The sequence below is a fragment of the Notamacropus eugenii genome, chromosome 3, assembly GCF_028372415.1.
Source record: "Notamacropus eugenii isolate mMacEug1 chromosome 3, mMacEug1.pri_v2, whole genome shotgun sequence".
Lineage (NCBI taxonomy): Eukaryota > Metazoa > Chordata > Mammalia > Diprotodontia > Macropodidae > Notamacropus > Notamacropus eugenii.
In genome coordinates, this window is record NC_092874.1 from 54219002 (window position 1) to 54243622 (window position 24621).

At 38.5% G+C, this 24621-nt stretch overlaps 1 protein-coding gene across 1 annotated transcript in view; it reads right to left on the minus strand.

Annotated features, from left to right (window-relative positions):
* Window positions 1-22505, minus strand: part of ZNF804B (zinc finger protein 804B) — a 556024-nt gene extending 533519 nt beyond the window's left edge. Inside the window, exon 1 of the mRNA XM_072651549.1 lies at window positions 22285-22505. Coding sequence (XP_072507650.1) covers window positions 22285-22392 — 108 coding nt within the window. The 5' untranslated portion in view covers window positions 22393-22505. The remainder of the gene's footprint in view (window positions 1-22284) is intronic.
* Between the last annotated feature and the right edge of the window lie 2116 nt (window positions 22506-24621).

Genomic DNA, 24621 nt, shown 5'->3' on the forward strand with positions numbered 1-24621 from the left:
CTGCCTTTTAGCAAAGGTAAGGGATGTATCTGTAAATAGAATCTTTGCTCATTTCTCCTTTCTCTCCCACTCCTCCCCAGGACTGCTATTGATAAAAAGAGCTTTTGTTTTACAGGATGGGGAGGGAGGATGGAAAGGGAAATTGTAAAGCAATATTGCTTAGGCAACATGAACTATGGCAAAGTTGTGTGACTGATGCATGAAAGTGGGATAGGACACACTGGGATCAGTAGTTACTACAAGGTCTTCCAGGAAAGGGAGATAATCAGGCAGATGAACATCAGTGACATTCCCCTGGGTAATCAGAATTTTTCAAAGACAGTAAAATCACAGCTGAAACTACTGTGTGTGAAGTATTTGGGACTTTTTATCCCTGTAATAATTAGGAAAATGGACTACACCTGTGATTTCATTGGTATGGGAACTCCCAGATGAGAAAAATCCCTTTCTCTATAGGTCACAGAATTTCCTAGAGCAATGTGAAGCCAAAGTGACCATTGTTGTATATGTCTGGGGAAGATTTGAACCCAGATGTCCCTACCTCTTTATCCACAATGCCATAGTACATCTACGATTATGTCAATCTTATTTCAAGGACACAATATTTTAAGTTTAATTCTTAGAAAGAGGGAAGGGAGGCAAGGATCTGGGAGACAGGAAGGAAAGAAGAAAGAGGAGGCAAATGAGTTCTTTCCAGGATGCATCAGGATCACAAAGGAATATTTTGTCTGTCAGTTTGCCCCAACTGCACATAGTGAAAAACTGGAGATTTCCAAATATAATCAAACCTACTCACTTCCCCCTGTTAAGATCTAGGACAGTACTATTCATTACCCACCTACAGTGTCCAAGTACAGTCTATACCCTTTAAGTATGACTTCAAATAGGTGGTCAGTCCATCCAACTACACACACACACACACACACACACACACACACACACACACAGAGTTTGTGCAAGAGGGGGAAATATAAGTACATATTCATTAAAACACCACATGTTATAATAGACATTGGAGTACAAAAGCTAGTCTCTAATAAGTAAGAACCTAGACTTTTTTTTTTGTCTAGGTTGCATTAACAAAGACTCATTCATTAGTCAACACATGCACATGTTATCCTAAGAGCTTAAGCAACTTCTATGAACTGATCTGTCCTTGCCCTAGGTGTCGATATTGATCTGATAATGTAACTATCTTCACTTTTCAGAAATTAGACAATTATTCTCTGGAACCAGAATCATTTATCATAATGAATTTTGTGATCTTTTTCAGTAAATTATGTTATGCAATTTTTCCTATGAATTCTACATTTATTTGTTCCTTTTTTTTTGGTCTGAATGATTTCAGAATTAAAAAACAAACAAAAAAGGACCAAAAAAATAAACAATTCTCCTTAAGTTTTCATGATGGAAAGGTTATCTATTAATAAGGTTAGTCAATGACATGGCTTTCCTTAGATTTAAGTCCCTTGAGGCCAGGGGACTGTTCTGGCCCTCTCTCCCCCACCATCTAAGTATCTCACGTTCCAAACTCCAAATAATTGGTACTTAACACATGTGACTTTATGACTTGTTGATAACCAAGAACTAAGAGATGAGTTGAGTGTATTATGAAGCCTAAAACAATATATACATTTATCCAGAGAATTACAGTTTTTTTCTTACAAGATAAAAAGCATATATGAGTACTGTAGCCTATTGCTCAGATAATTGAGATTAATGATGATCTGACTGTAGTACTTGTTTAGCACTGACATGCTTATGAAAAATTTTCTGGTTTGTGTTTGTACTAGAAAAGTAATGGCTTCATAATTTCTCAACATGATTAACAGAAACTGACTAGGTGAACTTTCATCCTAAGCAAAGAGAAGTAAACTAGCGAAGGACAAAAACCAAATGTTTAAGTATGGGACATTCAATGGTTCCAAGTAAGCACCTTTTATTTGTTTCTTTGTTTTGCTGGATCTGTGACTTTGTCAATGTAAAGAGCTCCCAGTGAAGAATTACTTCTTCCTATCTAGATAGGTTCCCCATTTTTAGTGTTAGAGAATGGTCTGTAGGACTTAGAGGTTCCTAAGTGACTTGTCCAGGGCCACATAGCCAGTATGTGTCAGAAGCAGGAGTTAAATATAGGTACCTCTTCCCAACTCTAAAAGACTATTTCTCTATATGCAATTCTTCACGCTGCCTACCAGTGGACCAATACTAAGAAAAAAGACTTATTTTGATGTCTCACTGTGACATGGAGATGACCCTTGTCCCCAAAGCAGCACATTATTCTGTTTTATGTACAGATCTGGCCTCTGGTCTTACTTCTGACTGGGGACCTAGCCTAGTGGAAGACAATACTAAGAAGCTTATCTCTAAGTAATGAATCTTTGGGCAAAGCATCACATAGAACAGGAAGGAGAGAGAGAGAGAGAGAGAGAGAGAGAGAGAGAGAGAGAGAGAGAGAGAGAGAGAGAGAGAGAGAGAGAGAGAAAGGAAGGAAGGAAGGAAGGAAGGAAGGAAGGAAGGAAGGAAGGAAGGAAGGAAGGAAAGAAAGAAAGAAAGAAAGAAAGAAAGAAAGAAAGAAAGAAAGAAAGAAAGAAAGAAAGAAAGAAAGAAAGAAAGAAAGAAAGAAAGAAAGAAAGGAGGAAAAAATAAGGGAAAGGAAGGGAAGGGAAGGGAAGGGAAGGGAAGGGAAGGGAAGGGAAAGGAAGGGAAGGGAAGGGAAGGGATCAAACAAAATAAAACTCTATCCTCATTACCTTGTTGCCCTTTTCCATTTCTTCAGCAATGGTGGAAGAATGATGAAAAGGCATGTAAAAGTTGATTTGAATCACAGTTTTTAGACACCAGAGAATTAATCATTCATCTGTTGGTACCCACACTAATCTTGAATGTCTCTCTATTGACTGGCTATTTCCTGACTGCCAAAAAGAAGATTCATGCCTCCTCCATTAAAAACAAAAAACAAAAAACCTCCCTTTACTTTACTACCCACAATGACTACTGTCCCATATCTTGCCTCTATTTCAAAGCTAAACCCCTTGAGAAAGCCATCTACCCTAGGTGTCTGCATCCCTTTCCTCTCGTTATCTTGTAAACATTTTGGATTTATCAAACCTTCCAAATTAAATCAACATAAACCTTAATATGTCTCAATCAAACCCATCAAATTACATCAACATACACCTTAACATGTGTTGACTTTGATGCGAAAGGAGGAAAATGGAGGGCAGTAAAAAATACAGACCATGACCAAGAAAATGAAAAAGGTTCATGTTTTATAAACTATTCATAAGCCTCATGCCTACATATCATACTTCCTGAAGTAGAGTCAAGAGATGAATTTGCTAAATCCTGAACTACAATATGAAAATGAAAATAACTGTCTCAATAATGAGGAAATAATTAGTCACCCATTTTGGAATCATTTCCATATTAGCTGCTTCTCTCAATTCAGACCATTGACACATAGAATCAACATCAAAATTAACACCAGATCATAAGGATAAAGACGAAAAAATATGGAGTGAAACTAAAATCAAGTACAACTTATTTTTAAAGCTATTTGAACTCAAAATAATGAAATATGAAAAAGGGACAGACATGGACCTGATCACCAGTTCCTATAAATTTTAAATGATATAAAGCAATTGCTACAATGAAGGCAAAAGAACCAAGAAATCACTTCACCCAATAACTATGTTATCTTGCCAAACACAGGAGTGTGGTAGCCAAGAGCAATACCGTTAGAAAAGAAACTATTTTGTAAAAAGTGACAGAGGAGAATGACAGAAGATTAGGCACCGTGTTGCCTTGTAAAAAATAATAAAATCAGAACTGATGCTATCCTTTGCTAGAATACCTCCAGAGAGGGCAAAGCTACAAATTTCTAAGTTAGCATATTCCACTTTTCTAAAATTCTAGTTGTTAAGAATCTTTCATTTTATCAAACCTAAATTTTCCCCTTCTCCCCTTCCCCACAACTTTCACCCATTGTTCCTCACTGTGCTCTCTGAGAGTCAAGCAGAATGATTTCTCTTTCCTATTATAACCTTTCAAATTCTTGACAAGAGTTCTTGACAAGGCTCTCCTTAAATCTTCTCCTCTTTAGAGTAAACTTCTCCAATTCCTTCATCTGATCTTCTAAGAAAAACATGAAACCCTTAACTAAGGCCCTCATCTGGACACTCTCCAGCTCACCAACCATTTTCCTAAAATGTAGAGAGCAAATCTGAAATATGGTCCTAGCAGAAATGAACAGAGGACCGTCACCTCCTTATACTGTATCCCCTGCACACTACTTACTGTAGCCCGTCCACTGGGCCATTAATTTCCCTCACTGCCATATTTCCCAACTAGCTCACTGAGTTTGCTGTATATATAAAACTTTACATCTATCCTAACTAAATTTTATCTTATTAGATTCCTGTTTTGTTTTGTTTTAATGAAGGAAGAAATAATGAATTTGTAGAAACTTGAGCTTGAGACCCATTGAAACCAGATCATCCCAAAAGCATATAATAAGGATGAAACTTAAAGGAAGACAATGAATGGACGGAAACTGGAAAATATCTGTAAATATTTCTATAACTGATCATTTGTTTCCATCAGCGACAGGGGAGGCCCCACATTTGGACTCTAACCTCCCACTCCCACATGGCTGAAGAAGTGTAAATAGCATCGATGAGAACAGACATAAAGAACAGATAGACCAGACCAATGATACAGAGGAGGTTTGTGCCAGGTATTACAGAATTTCAAGGGCATTAAGGAATCAGTTCTCAAGATGTATGAGAGGTAAAAGTAATGAATAATAGGATAAAGTAATTGGTAACATTATTATGGAAAAATACCATCAAGATATTAATAGTGATCAACTCATATGTCCCTCTTCTTACCTCTACAAAATCCTTAACATCTATCTATACAAGGAAATTCATGATAAAATGTGAGGAAATAGGCTTCTTTCGCAAAAGATATGATATTGTCAAGAGGACTCTGAGTCACAAACCTATATGAAAAGTGCAGAGGATGCAAAATCCAACTGTGATTTTTGTTTGTTGACAAAAAAATCTTATTTGGCTTGATCAAGCAAAATGCAGCCTTAAAGTCTCTTCTTCAGTAGGTTCTGTCCCACATGTGCATGAAAATTACATAAGATTTCTTAATGCAAGCATCAATTTGTTCAGCAATCCTCTGATAACTAATATTAAATAAAGTCTAAAATAGGAAAAATGTATTCTTGCCAAATGCTCCCACCTCCATGAGTTTATCCAGTACCGAGTCCAAATAAAGGAAGTATTCCCTAGAGAAGATGGTGCCCTCTACATAATCCTATTTGCAGATGACATTGCGCTAAATGCATTGAGCTCTGGAATTAATTACAAAGAATCCTAAACAAGATTCCACAAGCACTCAAGAACTCAGTCTAACGTTTCACACAGAAAAAATCAAGTTGAAGAATGTCTATAGACCAGATTGGTTTGTAGTTGAATGCAGAGCCCACTGAGTTGGTCATCAGCATAGATACGTCGACCAGAAACAGCAGATGGACAATGAGTTGGACCCAGAATTAAACAGGAAGAAGAAACATGTCTGAGTCACGTTTGAGAGACTGTGGGGTGCTTTCTATAACCCCAAACATCTCTTTCATGCTAATATCCTACCAATTACACCATATGTCAACAAATCCCATCATTCCACAATCACTAAAAAATCAAAATGGTGGATCACCTGAAGGGGAATAGCTAGAAGTGGTGGGTAAAGATGGGCTACAGCCAATAACTAGTGATGTCTTACAAGCAATGAGATCATCAAAGAAGTTAGCCAGAAAATGGGGTGTACTGGATATATGCATATGTGTATATGTACATATACACATCCATATGTGCATACACATACATGTATATATGTCACACACCAGAAAAGGAAAAAGATATATAAATATGGGTATCTCAAGAATAAGGGATAGTAGATGAATAGATTGCATGCTACTGGCACCCAAGCAAGGGTAGGACACCTAGACCAAGACCTCTAGCATGTTAGACACCATGAGGATTTAGAGAAGGACATGGAACAAGAATCACTTAGCATGGCAGAGAAAAGAGTGTATTATCATCTCCACCACTAGAGGGGAGACTCAAGCTAAGATAATGAGAGATCCATTAAAGTCTCACATTGAACTCAAATTCACTGCTTTCCACAGAAGTTTCATGGCATAGTATGATGTTATTAAACTCATAGCTAGAGTGAGCATAACAGGATTAAAACTGACGTTTAAGAAGATAAATAAAAATGCAACATAACATAGGTAATGTGAATTTGTGGTTTTTCTAAGTCATTACGAGACCCAGGGATTCATTTATATATGTGTGTATATGTATACATATATGTATATGTGTGTATACATATACATGCATGCATACATACATACATATACACATATATATGGGCTGTATTACTCTGGGCAAGTCACTTAACCTCTGTGTTCTAGGTCAGAGGTGTAGCATGCACATGTAGTCCACAATACTCTCAGCCTGTGGTGCCTGCACCTGATAAAAATGTCATTCCAGTTTGATTTCAATCTGTTTAAATATTAATTAAAAAAAAAGATATATAAACATATATGGTTTTCTAAGTCAGTATATAGCCTGCAAGGCTCCTTATGAACAGCTTAGTGGCCACTTTTTTTATTTGGATTTGACACCACTGCTCTAGGACAGGTTCTGACCTGCTTCCCAGGGGTTCCCTAGGCCAGTGAAATCACAAGTCATAGCTCTCTCAATCTCTCCCTATATTTAAAAATATGTGTGTACAACTAAATCTATACACATACATAAATGCACATCCACTCCTTCAATACAAGGCCCTCCCTAGGCAAATCTGGAGGTGGCTACATTTTCTCTTCCTTTTTCTCCTCCTTTTCCAACTTTAATGCCCTTCTCTTTTGATTAATCACCCCATGCAGCCCACTAGCCTGGTCCTGCCCTCCAGGGTTGTCCATAAATACAACTGTAAAACAGACAAAATATGTCTTGGGAGCCCTAATACTTCCAATTCTTCACCCTTTCCCCATCACTTCCACCTCCAACCCTTCCAGGCATGACGTGCCCCTGCACTCTCTCTCTTTCCCTCATACCTACTCTCGCGTCCTTCATTTTCATTTTCTGGAAGTTTCCTTCAAGATGACCCACCTCTTGGAGACAAGGAAGGTGTCTTACTTTTGTACTGTTGCCTTCAGCCTGGACAGCATACACCTTAGTGATCCTCACAAGCTTTTGAAACTAGAATCCCTCAAAGTTTGCTCCATGTTCAGTAAATGAAATGATGGATAAAAATTTCAAGTGTTACCTCTCTGGGCTCCCATCAGCTGATAAATGGCTAAACATTATATAAAGGTAATGGAATATCACCATATTATAAACAGCAATGAATATGATATAGAGAAGCATAAGAAGACATATGAGCCAATGCAAAGTGAAGTACACATACGTACCCCAACAACAAAGATGTAAATGGAAAAAACAATAAAACAAATGAAACAGAATGCTGCAAAAACATAAATGACCAAGTTTATTTGGAGAGAAGATATATGAAAAGGCACCTCTCTCCAGTGTTTGTAGAAGCATTTATGGGTGTGGAATACTGCAAAATAAAGTTAGGCCTTGTTGACATGGTAGAAAGCTTTGTGGAAGAGATTTTTTTCCTCATTTCAGAAATTCTTTGTCATACAGCATCCTTAGTTACAGTAGCATGGAAAGAATATTTTGGGAAACTGAAATGATTAGAAAAGAAAAGAAAGACAGCTAAGTGGCACAGTGGATACAGTGTCTGGCCTGAAATCAGAAAGACTCGTCTTCCCAAGTTCAGATTTGGCCTCAGATACTTACTAGCTATGCGACCTTGAGCAAGTCACTTCCCTCTGTTTTCCTCAGCTTCCTCATCTATAAAATGGGCTGGAGAAGGAAATCGCAAACCACTCCAAGAAAATCACAAAAGGGGTCATAAAGAGTTGGACATGGCCAAAGTGACTAAACAACAGCAGAAAGAAAACATTTTTTTTATTTTAATTTAAAAATAAAGGGATGCTGCTGGAGTTGAAATACTACCTTCAGCAGTATTTGAATTCTAACATGGATGAATATTTCAGTTTGTGCTAAAATGGTTCCATCTCAGAGTTCCTCCTTATGTTAATCTCTTGCCATCCTTCAATGAGAAATATGAAGAAATGTACACAAAAATAACCACAGAATCTAAGTTGGAAGTAACCTCAGGGACCATTGAGTCCAACTCAAAGACGAAAAATACTTCTCTATGCCATGTGTCAGACAACTCTCTCTAGCCTTTGTCTGGGACCTCAAACAATGCGAGAGGGAACCTACACATTTAAGAAGACGCTCATGATGCTTTGGGACAATTCCTGTTGTTAAGAGGTCTTCCCTTCTATAAAGCCCAAATTTATATTTTCAGCTTCTACTCTTTGCTGCTATTTCTGTTGTCTGGGGCCAAAGAAGTCCACATGACGGGCCTTCAAATATTGCATAGTCTCAAAGAGCCAGAACTGGAAAGGAAGAAGTAATTATCTTATCCAAACTCCGTTTTATGAAGGAGGAAACTGAAAACCAGAGATATTAAGTGCCAGTCTCTCCAAAAAAAGTATAGAAGTAGTAATTAGCAGCTTGGAGATAGTTCCTATATGCTCCTCCAAGTCTTTCTTCTCTAAATTAAAAATCATGAGTTCCTTCAAGACCACTTGAGGCATACCACTATTTTGGTTCAGTTCATCAAGTTCTTCCTAAAATGTGATTTTCAGACAAGAACAAAATACGCCAAATGTCACATGGCCAGAGCAGAAGATAGAAGGACTATTGCCCTCTTTTTCTAGTAAGTCATACACCCCTGTACACAATGATCATGACCAAGATTTGGCCTAGCAACACCATTTTTTATTGTTCAGTCATGTTTCAGTTATGTCTAACTCTTTGTGGCCGCTTTTGAGGTTTTCTTGGCGGAGATACTGGAGTGTTTTGTTATTTCCTTCTCCAACTCATTTTACAGATGAGGAAACTGAGGCAAACAGGGTGAAGTGACTTGCCCAAGGTTACACAGCTAGTAAGTGTCTGAGATTGAAGTTGAATTCAGATCTTCCTGACCTCAGGCCCTGCACTCTATCCACTATGCCACCTTGCTGCCTACATCATTTAAACCTCCTTTATTCAGAGAGAAAGGGATAAACATTTTATCTTAAAACATGTTTTTAAACATCTAAATTTCAATTGATATGAATTAGGATTGGGGCAGCTAGGTGGTGCAGTGGATAGAGCACCAGTGCAGGAGTCAGGAGGACCAGAGTTCAAATCTCACCTCAGACATTTAACACTCACTAGCTGTGTGACCTTGGGCAAGTCACTTAACCCCAATTGCCTCATCCTGGGTCATCTCCAGTCATCCTGATGAACATCTGTCTGGTCACTGGATTCAGATGGCTCTGGAGGAGAAGTGAGGCTAGTGACCTGCACAGCCCTCCCTCACTCAAAACAAAGTCAAGTGCAAAGTCATGTCATCATTTCTCTCATTTCTCTGATGGCATGGTCTTCTTTGGCAACAAAGGACAAACACACACAATATGAATTAGGATTAATACGAACATTATTTTGAATTTTTCTAAAATGATCTTAGTAATAATTCTGACATTTATAGGAAGAATGGAAGGAAACCAACGTTACTGAGCATCTACCATGTTCCACGTACTTTGTAGAGTGCTTTATAGTCTCTCATTTTATCCTCACACCAAGTATAAGAGAGTTGTAATAATTATCCCCATTTTACATTTGAGGAAACTGAGGCAGAAAGAGATTAAGTGACTTGCTCAGGGTCACACAGATAATAACCATCCAAGGTAGGATTTGAGCCCTGATCTTCCAGGCCCAGCGCTGTGTGCACCATGGCACCACCAACTTCCTCTTTTATAGGACCCTCTCATTCTGTATCAATGCAAAACTTTTCTAGTCAACTTTATATTTCATTCACACATAGTCCACCTTTCCTTAAAAAGTCAAAGCAGCTAATTTACTATTGAAACCAACAAGCTCTAGTCTGCCCCTAAGTATAGAACTTATTTCTCTTCTCAAGTAATGAAGACTCAACAGACTCACTCATTGCTACTTGGTACCAGACTTCTTAAGATATATGATTGTTGGATCCTTGAATATTAAGGAGAAGATAACGAAATACTAAACAGATAGAACAACCCTTGATATAATCCACGTGACTTATTGGCATATATCTACTCATTATCAACCTACTTGGTATTTTATTTTACACTTGTTTCAAATGGTTAACACCATGACTTTGGCCAATGAAACAGAAAGTTGAATCTTTTACAGATGGCCAATTTAGGTAGAATCCAGTCCAAAAAAATGACCTTAATTCAGCAGACCTCAGGCAGATATATGTCTTTGATTCAAAAGTACTGTTAAACCTGAATGGGCAGAGAGGGTTACAATAGAAATTTATCACAGAAGTGAATAAAAAATTACTGATTGTTCTTATTGCTACCCGCACCTTAAAAAAATACTTAAATAAGGCTTCTTGCTTGAGGATACTAAACAGAATAAATCAGAGATGAAATATCTTTGAGGGTAGGTCACATTTTTTTTTAAATATCAGGGGAATTTTCTACCCTTTGGGGCATTGGTCTGTACCTCCCAATTGAAGGACATTTTCTGAAAAATGTATGTAATATTAAAGAAAGTTGACCTCTAATTGGAAAAGGCAGAGATCTCCCTCCTCAGAGTAAAGAAATGTGCAATTTCAAGAGCAGAATGATTGATATGCTCTCAAACATAGTCTTTGTGATCGTTTCCTTTTTTAATATATTTTATTAATACTTTTTAAAATGTTAGGATTGGATGATAAAATAACACAGGTTAGAACATCATGAGGTCCTGAGGTTCTGATAACCTGGACACAGCATCCCGTCTCTCCCCCTTACCTTCTCCATCTCTTCTGCAACCATCCAAAAGCAGTTTAAGGGACTTTGTTGGGGAAGTCATTGAGGCAGGGAGACATTCCCTTCTATTTGTTGAAAAGACCACAAACAGCTGATAGTCGAGGGATGGCTTTCTGCCCTCCGTGCCAACCCAGACAAGGAGGGGAAGATCAGACTCAGTAATTCCTAATTTTCATTTCCTATCTTTGACAGTTATGATATATGAGTCATAGCACACTACAATGGAACTAATCTGTGTGGGGACTTCATCAGCTTATACACAACACATTTTCATTCTCTTTTTGTGTTTTCCACAAGATGTTCGGGAACAGTGAAACACAATAAAATACATTGTGGTTTTGATTCGTAAAAAGCATTGAATTATACTTGAAGCAATTCACTAAATGAATCTTTGTAGATATTAAAGGGAAAAACATAGTCATAATGAAAGAACTGCCCCCTCCAAATCCTGCCCAAGCTCCCACTCTGACAGACTCCAACTGGCTGCACAAAATTACCCAAGAAAAGTGTTTTCTTCACATATCATGGAAATGGAGCTGCCACAGGGGCAGAGTAGGCCATATTTATAACAATCAACAGATGCACAGGAGAAATAGTTCATTCTATTGAAACTAGAGTTAATTTTATTAGACATAATGGAATTATCCAAATGGGAATCTAGCAAGAATGTTAAAACTCCCTTCCCCCCTCATATAGATGGACAGACAGACAATAGACTCATAGATTTAGAAGAAGACAAGAGGGGAAATCTAATCCAACCCCCTTAGTTTACAGAGCAGAAAACTGAGTCTCAAAGAGATGAAATAGTTTACTCAAAGTTACAGAAGCAGTTAGTGGTAGATCAAAGAAGAAAAGGAGAGAGACAAAGAGAAAGAAAAGGGTGGGGGGTGGGGATGAACAAAACCCAAAATAAAATTAGTTGTGGAGACATTATTTACCCTTTCATTCATTCTGGAATAAACTAGTCAACTGAACCCATTTTAATTCTAGAACTACAAATAAAAAAAATCTACATTGGTTTCCTTACTTGAGATCACTTTCTCTTCTCTCAAGTGGAGACAACCATATGTACCCCATCTAACTCATAGATTTTGGGGGATTTTTTGTGTGAAGCAAGGACTTTGCAGATGTTAAAGCATTATATAACATCATTACTATTTGTGCTTAAAAAAATAAACCATCCTCTAAAGGGTACTCTCTCCTCGGGGCGTTATGTTTCAAAACCAGGGTCACCTTTTAACTATGCGTTTAATCCAAGAAGATTTTAAGTTATCGGTGGTATAGTGGATAGAGTGCCAGATTTGTGGTTAGGAAGACCTATGTTTGCATTCTATCTCAGATGCTTACTAGCTATATGACCCTGGGTAAGTCATTTAACTTCCACATGCCTCAGTTTCCTCATCTGTAAAATGAGTCAGAGAAGGAAATGGCAAACCACTCCAGTAGCTTTGCCAGGAAAACCTCAAATGAGGTCATGTAGAGTCAGAAATGGCTGAAATGATTCAGCAATAACCATACACAACGGGCAAACAATTCCCATCATTTGGAAGATGGCAAACTCAAGTTCCTTCTAACTATGAGCCTGAGACCTTCAGCTAGCTGCCATCCCATTTATGCCATTACCCTGAGTAAGCTGGGTTCTGGCATTAAGACAGTAGGATCATCAAGTTGGAAGAGACTGCTGAACTCATTTACTAGTTCCTTCTTTTTAGAGCTGAGGCAAACAAGGCCCAGAGAGGTTAGTTAAATAACCTGGTCATTTTTCAACAGCAGAGTCTCCCCTTTGATAGAGATATAGAGATAGATAGATAGTAAGTAGATAGATAGATAGATAGATAGATAGATAGATAGATAGATAGATAGATAGATAGACAGACAGACAGAGAGACAGACAGATAGATATGTACATATATAGTGCTTTGCAAATCTGAAAGTTATTTTTGTAAGTTTATTGTCATATTGTAATCACCATTATCATCATGGGGCAGCTAGGTAATACTAGAGGACTGGACCCAGAGTTGAGAAAGGCTTGGTTCCAAATCCAGCCTCAGACGTTTGCTAGCTGTGTGATCCTGGGCAAGAAAGTTATACTCTACTTGCCTCAGTTTCCTCAATTGCTATAAGCGAAAAAGAATAGCACCCACCTCTCAGAGTTGTTTTGAGGATCCAATGAGATATTAATTGTTAAGCACTTATCATAGGGTATGGCACATATTTTATTATATAAAATATAATTGATAATAATATACTATATATGTATAGTATTATTATTAATGCAATGATTAGTCTTGGAATTAGGGCTAGAAAGGATCTTTGAGATCATGTAGTCTAACCCTCTCACTTTGTAAATGAGTAAAACAAGGCTGAGAAAGTTTAAGTGACTTGCCCGTGGTCACACAGGAAATAAGGAGAAGAACTTGGATGTTCACCCAAGTTCTTTGACCCCAAACGCTCTCCACAGGACAATGCCGCATGCCCAATCTGGTAGCACCTCCGAAAGCAACCTTCCTCATAGATACATTGTCATAAACAGATGATTAGACAATGTTCTGATTTGTGGGTTTTCCCTTGGGTCTGAAGGAAAAGACAAAGTCATTTTGGGGCTAACTGTGTAAATATGGACCCTACACAGTAATAGAACCTATGCTACTTTAATCACTTCTTATTCCAAGTACAAATGATAACCAAGAAACAGACATTACCTTGGAGGGCAAAATGTGAGCAGGACTCTCATCTCACTCCCTAATTTAGGGATTCCATGGTCCTTTCTTTCCCTGTGTGGTTTTGTTGATTTACCAGAGTTTGAGGGAAAGGAAGATAACTTTTGGTTGCTGATGCAGAAGGAAGGCAACAGAATTATCCACAAGACAGTAAGAAACTGAATAGCATAAATGTGGGGGGAGGGTCAATTTGAGGGATACTGAGTAATAGTTTTGGGGGAAGGGATTAGCGTACCTGTAAGAGGTATTTTCTATCCATCTGGAGGAAGCATTGCAGTTTTTTAGGGAATTCAGAGAGCAGAGCTGTCATATATAGTGGTATGTGTTTTGAACAGGTTGTCTTTGGAAGGGACCATGGATGTAAATATTAGCATTTCCCCTACAAATACATTTGCCTTAAAGGAAATAGGGATAAAGGTACAGGGAACAAGAGTAAGGGATGTAACTACTTTAAAAAAAAAAAAAACCTGGCAATTGCCATGTATAACTAAAGTATCTTTGAATTCCTTCACCCACACAGAAATGAAGTGGAATTTGCCCAAAAGAATTTGCCAATCTTCAAATAAAAAAAATTGGCAGGCCTAATTATAACTGAACACAATGACTGTTAGGCATAAATCATCTCAATGTTGTCCAGTACATCATTACAGGGCAATGGTCCCATAGCTGGAGTTTGAATGCAGGATTCCAGGCAATTAAAGAATTATTAGAGTTGAAGGAGACCTTAGAGGTCATCTGGTTTAATCACTTGCAGAAATTCCCTATAAGACATCTCTAACAGAAGGTCACCCGTCCTCTGTTTAAATGTGTCCAGTGATATGATGCAATAATATGATATTATTACAGTTATTCCTTCCACAACACCATGGTTGGGGGCACAACACTCCCCTTGATCTGGAAAATTCACTTAAAATGTTTTGGTCTTCCCTTCATACCAGAGAAGAAATCTGATTTATTTCTTTTTTTTTTATGGGGTATTTACCTTACTGAAAAATTTGGGTTGATACTATATAATACTATACATATATTTTATGCATTTCTGAGTTTCTGAACTTTTTGTGTGTCATCTGCTAGACTTCACATGTCTTCAGCTTCTAGAAAACTCCCCAAAAAGTCCCACTTAATTTTTATGTCTATCTATGATATATCAAAACCATAATGGGGAAAGTAGCAATGTAGAAGGGATAATTGTACTTAAAGGATCTCATTCCATTTCTGAACTGCTCTAATTGTTTAAATTCTTCTTTTTGTTAAAAAAATTTTGTTAAAAATTGTTAAAGTTCTTCTTCCTACGGAGTTCAAATTTCTATCTCTGTTACTCTACCACCACCATCACCATCACCACCACCACCACTGCTGCTTCCACTGCTTGTCCTAGTTACATGCTCTGAACTATAGAGAACAAACCTAGATGAGAACCCTTTAGCTATCTGATGATAATGATAAAACTCTACCCCCCCCCATTCTCCCCAAGCATCCTTTTTTACCAGCTAAACATTCAAAGTTCCTTCCAACATTGCTCATATGTGCCATCTCCATCCTCAAGACTTTCTTTTGGAGGTACTGAGTTTTCAATGTCAACCTAAAATGGGATAGTTAGAAGAGAATACATTTACCTGACTAGCACTGAGCATAGTAAGATTCTTACCTCCCTTATTCCAGAATGAAAAGAAATGGCTTAAGATTTCCCTATCAGTGATGCAACTCATAATGCTCAAGATTGCTAGTGAGCACAGCAGGAATGAAACAAATGAGACTTTTCCACTGGAAAGTTTGAAATAGATAATGTCCTACATATTGAATTTTTCCTTGAACAGAAGAACAAAACAAATGATTTATTGAATACCCATTTTGCATGACATTATGTAAATCTTACTTCCAAGATTTTCTTAAAAGGACAATAGTACCTTTAACTTGAATAAAGCCTAAAATAACAATGGTTCACTACATTTCCATTCCTGCCATAGTTCATGAAAATATTCCCCATTTTAAAAAGATTTTCTCCCTAAACCTATCCTCAACAACATTTCAGTAAAATTAGTTTAAATGGAAGGCTAAGTGGTATCTAGCTCATCATCTGTCATTTTGTAACTCTTTTTCTACAAAGAAATATATTTGATTGGAAACAAAAAAAAATTTAAGCAAAGAATATTTTATTACCTAAATTCAAGTCACTGAATAATGACACTTGATGAACATACAAATACAAAACAAATTCTACAAAAAGGGTTGTTCTGAATAAAGAAGGCTCATACTGAATTAAATGTGATAATGTTATTTAAACATTCACTATTCTCCTTGTTCTTGACATAGCCTTAAGCCTACTGGCATTTCCAGCTCTGTTAATACAGAACACACATTATTCATCAAAGACTACATAGTCATTCATGAGACCATGCTATTTAAGGGTAGGATTGCTTAATTCTACAAATGATCAAATTCAACATTTAATGCTATTCCATATTTAGCATATAAATTAACTCAGCATGTGAGTTTGTTAGTTTTATTTTATTTCCAAATAATAAGAGCAAAATCATAGAACACAGCACTTATTTTAATTGAGTACCTAAGAGTAACAAACCCAGGTACATTATTGCATCAGATTTCCTTGTCATAAGGAACAACAGCGTAGTCCATTAAAAATTCACAAATTGCACCACTGAAGCATAGTTTTCATTCTTCTTATAGCAAAAACTTCTTTAAGCTAGCAGGATGCAAAGTCTGAAAGACCAGGAAATTCTTCGAGTAAGCATTTATGTACTTATTATGGATTTCCTAGAGCAGAAATCCTTAAAGCCAGGGTTCCATGACTGGTGGAGGGGATGGGGAGCTTTTGGAATGATGTAATTTGAAAAATAAATGGCATAATATTTAACATACGGCAAAATAATAGGCTTCTAATCAATTGCAGCCATGTATGCTGCATTGAAAATCTAACATTATAGAGCTATTTAGAGACCTCAGAAGCCATCTAATCTAGCCTACTCATTTTACAAATTAGGAAACCAAGAGACAGGGAAGTTAAATGATTTGCCTTTGGTCACGAGGTAATAACCGTTAGAGGGGGATTTGAATTAAGTCATCCAACTCTAGAAATAATGATCTTCTCACTGGACCCCAATACCTCTTCTTTTGAAAGTTTCAATTGAAAAGAAACTGTTATTTATTCATATATCCAAACAACGAAGATGCACTAAAGCAGCTTGGCATAGTAGATATTATGGAGTGAGGGAAACCTAGGTTGAAATCTTGCCTTTAGCACTTACCTATCCTAGTCAAGTTCCTAAGCTTCTTCTAAGTCTTAGTTTTCTCTTTATTACAATATAAATGGGGTTAATAATAATACCTACTTCAGAGGATTGCTGTCATGCTCTTGAGATAAGGATATTATCTAGTTCACAAATTTTAAAGTACTCATAAGAGTGAAATATTATTATAATAATTGGTGTAGGGAAGTGTCTACATTTGAAGTTACATTTAGAACATTCAAGCCTCCATCCATTTGAGGCCATTTTGGAAATATCTTGAAAAGATGTCTGTTCATTCTAAACAATGTCCCTAACTCAGACCAGGCATTAGAAACATGGAGAACATTGCCAAAGTCCACAATTCTCCTGACATGAAGGCATATGTGAGATGGATGCAACCTCCAAGTAAGCACATTTTCCTATCATTTTCCACATATTTGATAATGAACATTTGAAGCATTCTGAAATAAAATTTGGCGTATTTAGAAAAACCGAAGATATACAATAATCAAAAGATTCCAAGATTCTGATTTGGGAGAAAGAACTGCCTTTTGAGAACTGGGAATCTGTACTCATAGACTACTTTGAGAATCTCTCACATCTGGATAAGAGAAGACCAAAGGAGACAGAAACAGTTGGAACTCCCCACTCATGATTAGAGGATCATCTTCCAGATGTCATGGTCCTCTTTAAGAATGAAGAACAAACAATGCCAAGAGACATATCGGAGCTCCTGAAAATATACCTTGATTTGGGTAATGATTCAATCTACACACATTTCTTAAGCATTCACCATCTGCCAAACACTGTGCTTAGTATTGGGGATAAAAATGAAACAGCATTGGGGAAAAAATGTAAACCCCTGCTTTCAAGAAGACCCCATTCTACTAGGTAGGAGAAGTCATGCACAAGAGAAGGGAAGACATAGTACATTAGTTGAAAAAAAGAGCACTTTCAGCTAAGATGTCCGTGTAAGGATTTATGAAAGAAATGGCACTCAATTTGAGTCATGAAGGGTAAGTGTCTTTGATAAGTGTTCCTAATGCCCATACCCTATTGATCCCAACCAGAAAATGAGGTGAGCATGCTCCCAAGAACTCTTGAAGGTACTGGATACTTCTTCAAATGAAGATACCTAATTTCACATCCACAGTTGCAGAGAGTTAATAACACAGAGACAGTCAAGTTACAATGACAATTACATAATAATTTGTCACATATAAATTTTATTTCAAAGATATTGCTCCTCTTACCTCTTCATGAATCAAGTAAAATAGAATCTCATTCTAGTACATGCTGTATTTCACTTGACCTATGACTTCATAGATTGAGAGAACCCATCTCCTATTTATAGTCTTAGTGAGTTGTCTGGGAATATTGAGATTTCATGTCTTGCCCGGGATCTCTCTATCCTCCACACCAGTGCCTCTCATTGATCACTAATTTGAAAATAAAGATTACTTTTTTACATCAAAACAAAGGACTACCATTACAAATTAACTGAAATATGCATTTTTCTCTCTAAATTTCCTAAGCTGGAGGAAATCCTGACATGGCAGTAGAGGAGCTTTCTTGGCCTGCCACGATAGGTTTTATCTCCAAGTGGATTTTTCTTTAAAGATTATCTTTTACTGCCTTTCTAAAACCGAAACAAGGAAGCATGTATGTAATGGTAATGTATGTAATGTATGTATGTAATGTAATGGTAAAACAACGTATGATTTTCCCATACATCTTTTGAAATTATCAATAATAATATAATAAAGGTATATTTTATGTTTTTTGAGGAAAAATGTATATAATCTTGAAGGTTAATTGATCATAACTCAGGAATTTGTGGGAGCTTGTTTTTTTTTTCCTTCTACTTGTTGATTCTTCTAAGGCAGTTATTTAGGTTTATTGTCAGACAGGAATAAGGAAAACATCCAAACATCTGAGTGTTACCCGGGTTGGGGAGGGAGATGGCATTAGGTATCTGTATAGGAAGAAGGGAGGTGAGAATTCCAATTTTCTCTCAAAACAATGAAAAATTTTCATAGATAACTACCCTCTACTCCTCTCCTTTCCTTTTCTTTATACTCTGGAGAATTCCAACCAACCTGCTTATTAAAAATAAAGTCAGCATGCCATATTTTTTACACACACTTTCCAACAAGTAGAAAAGCTCAACCTTCAAATAAAATCTTTGGATGAGAAGAGCCATCTTTTACTTTAACCTTAGAAATATGACTTGATAACTCCCAAATATTTTATTATCCCTGCAATTCTCACTAAAATATAATGTAAATGTCCACTGAAGTAAATACTCTGAAATAAATAGCATAGAAAGAAAAAATGCTGCACACAGTAGTTCTAACTGTAATAACCCACACAAGGAAACACTAGGGGCAAATGGAAAACTGTGAAAGTACATTTTTAAGAGAGTGACATTTTATACCTGGAGCATTTCCAGATATTTCTTTTAAAAATAACCGTTCAAGAAATGTGTTTTTATGTCCACATTTGATTGTGGCTCTGTTATTTTCTCTGGTAAAGTAAGTTCGCATATATTTTAGTTCTGAGATTCTATTTTATAGAATTTTATTGATATTTCCCACTTTATATCATCTCTAATTTTCAGGGGGGAAAACAAAGTTATGAATTTGAACAACCACAAGTAGGGCAGGGTAGGAAGTCAGTTGTAGTCAAATGACCAGGCCTTGTTGAACAGTTATGGAAAGAGGTTACTAGTCACTGAAGTTAAAAGGTACACCTAACCATTTCTGAGAATTGACTGAGGGTTAGGAAAGTACTTTAATTTAGAAAAAAAAAATAAGATCATTATGATGTCTATATTTCTTAAAGGGAAAAAGCATGACCTGTAGATCTAAAACTCAACATCTATCTAAGAAAAACACTAGGGGGAGGGAGGAGAAATGCTAGAAGGAGGAGGGGAATCACTAAATAAATATGAAAATACCTTTAAAAGACTGAGACACAAACACAGCTTAAAAAGTTTGACTAGAGTAAAGCCTCTGATCTCTCAAAATGAACTAACAAACTAAAAAAAAGCCAGCCTAGATCTGAAAACAATCCCACAAGAGACCCAAGAGTTAGATGACCAATTTCAAAGTAAAAAGACAAACCATTATTTGATGATCTGTAAGGATCAATCCTGGACCCCATGCTACACAGTCTTTCCATGAATGACTTGAACTATAAAATGCAGAATATACCCATTACAACATTTTCAGTTGCCATCTAGTTGAGGGGAGAAACGTCCTGAACTTTGGAAGATCTGTTCAAACTAACACTGACATTGACAAATTGGAGTGGGAGTCTGTAGTAAGCAGAATAGAGTTCAGTGTCACTAAACGAAGGGAGGTAGCCTGGGGAGTAAAAGTAAACTAAAATAAGTTTGGGAAAGACTAATTTGTAAGGTTAGGACAAAGGGGTCATAGCACAATGGCCAACAGGGTCATTAAACTAGCGTTTTCATTTTAAAAACAAGCACAATATTATTCTCTAAATAGGACAATGCTATTTAGCCATCCACCATTAGTAGGACGTCTTTTATGATGAGAGATTGCCTTAATACTCTTGTATCCTCTTGGCTAAGGTTCCTCTTACTCTAAGGTATGCATTTGGGAAATGACAAGCCAGGGTTCAGAATACAATCTGTGGCCCCTGAGCAGAGCTTCTCCCCTCCCCCTCCCAGTCCCAGCCCCCAGGAACCCATGACTTACAGTGTGTTCTAACTCCCTGGGGGAACCAACCCACTCAAAGTGAAGCAGGAGTACAAGCAAAGAACTAGTGAAGTACCCCCTTGCCTCTCTCCATGTACAGAACTACTCAGGGCTTTATTGGAATAACATGTCCAACTCAAAGCTTCCCCAACTAAAAGCAGAGTTTGAAAAGAATCACAGGAATGACTGAAGGTTGGGAAAATCTCACAAATGGTCTTCATTTACAAAATGACAGATTGGAGTTTAATAAAAGAATGATTTTGCTAACGCTGAAGATAGTTAAACATGTAAGCAGCTTACCAAGGAAGCTTAAAGGGTCTCTTATTCTCAGACTTTAAAAATGGGAGTTTGAAAGAGTTTGAAAATAAAAACTCAAAGCCTCATCCAACCTTAAGATTCTATGCCTCAAAGCTTTGATTCATGCCATGGTATCCTATGTCTAACTGCTTTTGTTCAAATAATTGAGGGGTTTGCAAAATCAAACTTTTTACAGTAGATAAGCACCTACAAGGCAATACTTTGCTTCATAACTTATGTTTCAGTTCTGTCTTTGCATTGAATACATTTTAAGTTTCATGAGCATAGTCCATATCCAACGTAATCACAGATTTTTCAATATAACACTTTACTAAAAATCAATTCACCCACATGGAGCATTAAAGTTCATACAGGAAATTGTCTATAAAGAAAAATGAGTCTAATGTCTAAAACTATTGCCCTCCATTTCATTGTATATTAATTTGGCTTTCTCTACCCTGAGCCAAAAGCATATATTGTTCCTTGAGTTCATTTACCTACTAAGAATGCAGGTATAATAATTCTGCATGATTCATACTTACATTTTCTTGGAATATATTTGCAGTCTAAAATATCATTAGTGTATATAGCATCTTCCAAGGATATAATTAGCATTTAAATCAGAGCCCCCATGCAAGCTCGGTTTTCAACTTACCAGAAGCACGGTTTTTAAAGTGTTCAATTCACTTAAGAATTATTAAATCTCTTGCATTGCAAGATAAAAAGTCAAACAAATACATGTTTATTTTTCTTCCCTTTAATGCTACTTCATGGTAAAACACTAGGCGAAATCATGTTACAACTCTCAGCACCTTTCATTGCCTGAGACCTGATGCATTCATATCCTTTAAAAAGCTCCATTTTTTTCTTCCCAATAGAGTAAATCTTCCCAGGGCATACCATGAAGTGTCACCCAAACTTTCCAAACTGGTCCAAACTGGTAGAATGAAAATCTAAAGCACCATTTAGCATGAATCGTAAGGAAATCTATACCTCCACATCCCTGCAGCTAACTGCATTCCGTTATTATTTACACATTGAGAAATAAAGCTCCTGACAACCATATGGTGTGAGTACAAACGTAAACAGTTGCATGCCCCTCTCTGTGCGTGGCAGATTTCTAAACTCCATAAACAGACAGTATGGACTATTGATTAGGGATGCTGGAGGTGCTCATTCCCTGAGTACCATATTTACACCTAGCCACCCACCCCACAGTCTTCCTCTCTGTTTATTTGGACTCTGTCTGTGTGTATGAGTGAGTGCGTGTTAGGAGGGTTTGGGGGAGTTACCGGTGAGGGAGAGCCATTCTTGCACAGGGGTCCTCTGAAAACTCCTTTAATACCACGGTAATGCCCATTCCTGAGATGTCTGGAACTGATGACCAGGTAACAAGCCATGTGTGTCCGACCGTCCTGGAGGGAGGCGCAGGCTCAACTCCTCACTAGACTATGGGCTAGGGGAATGAATGCGGGCCAGCTCCAGAGGCAGCAGCAGCGGCAGCAGACCGAGGAGGAGAAGGAGGAGGAGGAGGAGCAGCGACTGCCCCCCCTCCACAGAAGACACCATATAGCAGAGGACGCGGCAGCAGCAGTACGTCCCCTCTCTTCATCCAGTGCCCGGGAGACTGCTGCCAACAGCATGCTACACTGAAGGCAGCGGCAGTGGACTCAGCTGCAAAGCCAGAGCTTTGAAGAAACAGGGGAAGCCAGTTCACATGCTGTTCTGACTATGTGCCTGCTAACCAGCCTCTCCGCAATTCCACCCCCACCTCCCCCCACCCCTTAAAGGACAACTTCCTGCAGCTGGGAGGAATTTGGTAATTCCCCCCACCCCCTCCCGTCCAACCTTCCCACAAAGTGCCAACCCCAGGAGCTCAGGAGAAGGATGCTCCGAGATCAGCGCAAGGTCCCCCGGACCTGGACGTTCTGGAGGGGTGGTCCCCTGCCCTTCGCTGCCCCTCTGGTGCTGAGCTGGACTGGGGGCAGTGGCGCCCCGGGGATCCAGCTGCGCTGGCAGCGGCAGAAGCTGCCTGCGATGTGAGTAGTCAGGAGTCCTTGAGAGAGCTTTTTTTTTTTTTGGTCACATCCTGCAGACTGTCCCTGTCACCTTAGCAAATTTCAGGACTGGGAAAGAGGGGGAGCGGTTGGAAAGCAGCGGGAGGAGGAGGGAGGCAGAATTGGGGCGGGGGAAAAGAGACTACAGTTGGGATCGGGTCCTACTCCCAAGCCGGGTAGGTAAGTTTACGTCGCCGCTGAATCCTGTTGGGCTGGAGATTTGCGCGGTGCCCAAACTTGCCCCCTGGACACGCCCCGGGGGAGTTGTTGGGAAGTCGGGGGAGGTCGGGGGGAAGAGGGCAGGAAAAAACGACCAGCTGCTGCCAAGACACAGACTGCCCGAGGGCGCCCCGGCTGCCAAAAGCCCGACTCACGGGTCCTGGGGGTGGGTGCGCGCTTCCCCGGAGCCTTTCTACCCCTCTACCCTTCATCTTGGCCAACTTTCCACCCTGTTGTAACTATGGGGGGGGGGAGTGGATGAAAACGGGGAGACTGAGAGGAGGAGCTCCCCTTAACTCCGTCTCTTTCCTCCAGCATCGCTTCGGTGCATCCGCCAATGGAAGCAACAGCTCCCCAGCTGGCTGCAAGTGTGAGCTATACAGTCCTAAATAGGGCAGATAGATGTGGTACATGGGTAGATTTTGTGTGTGTGTGTGTGTGTGTGTGTGTGTGTGTGTACGTACACAGAGCTAAGTAGTTTTAGAAAGAGAGCTGCACACAGGTTAGAGAATACACCCCATCTATGTACTTTATTCTATGTCTATGCAGATATAGCTATATCCACAAATATTTATAAAAGAAAGAGCTGTAAGATTTTATCTATACGAATTTGTATACATCTTTAAAGTGTATATATACATACATCTATTTCTTCCCAGGCAACCTTAACTTCTCCCTGCAATGGGCCCACAGTGAGTGGCATTTAAGTGAGATTATCTCATTTACTGGAAAGAAAGCCACTAGGGAGCAGGCTGAGCTGAGAAAAGACTGAGAACAGATCTTCATAGACAAGAGAGGAAAGCCCTTCCCTAAATTCAGAGTTATAAAGGTCCTGCTCCCCAGCATCTCCTGTAGCCCAAGCCTGGTTGTGTAGTGGAGAAACCTGTTCCACTTGACCCTGATCGTGCTGCCGGGGAAAAAGATGGAGGAACCCTGCGATTTCCCCTTCTGTCTCAGCTCCTGGATTGATTGAAAAGAGATTCTCATTAATGTTCCCACTCCTCTTTTCCTGCCCCGCCTCCTCCCCGCCCCCAAGCTCCTTGAAAACCTAGTTAAAACCCAGATATGAAAATTGTCCCTCTTTTATTGCTCAATGGCCCCTTAAAGCATGTCTAGGAGAAAAATTCAGTTGCAAATAAAATGACTTGCGTTAAACCAAAAGGAAACAACAATGGAAAATAGGTGACAATTCAGATCCTCTCAGTTCAGAATTTACATGATTTCCAACACTCTGCCCCCCCAAAAAAATCAGTTTCATATGTCAGTCTCTGTGTCTTCCTCAGTAGTACAGTAAATACCATGCCTGTTCCATTCTATACTTTAACTGTTTTTCTCAAAAGTGGTATCATAGAT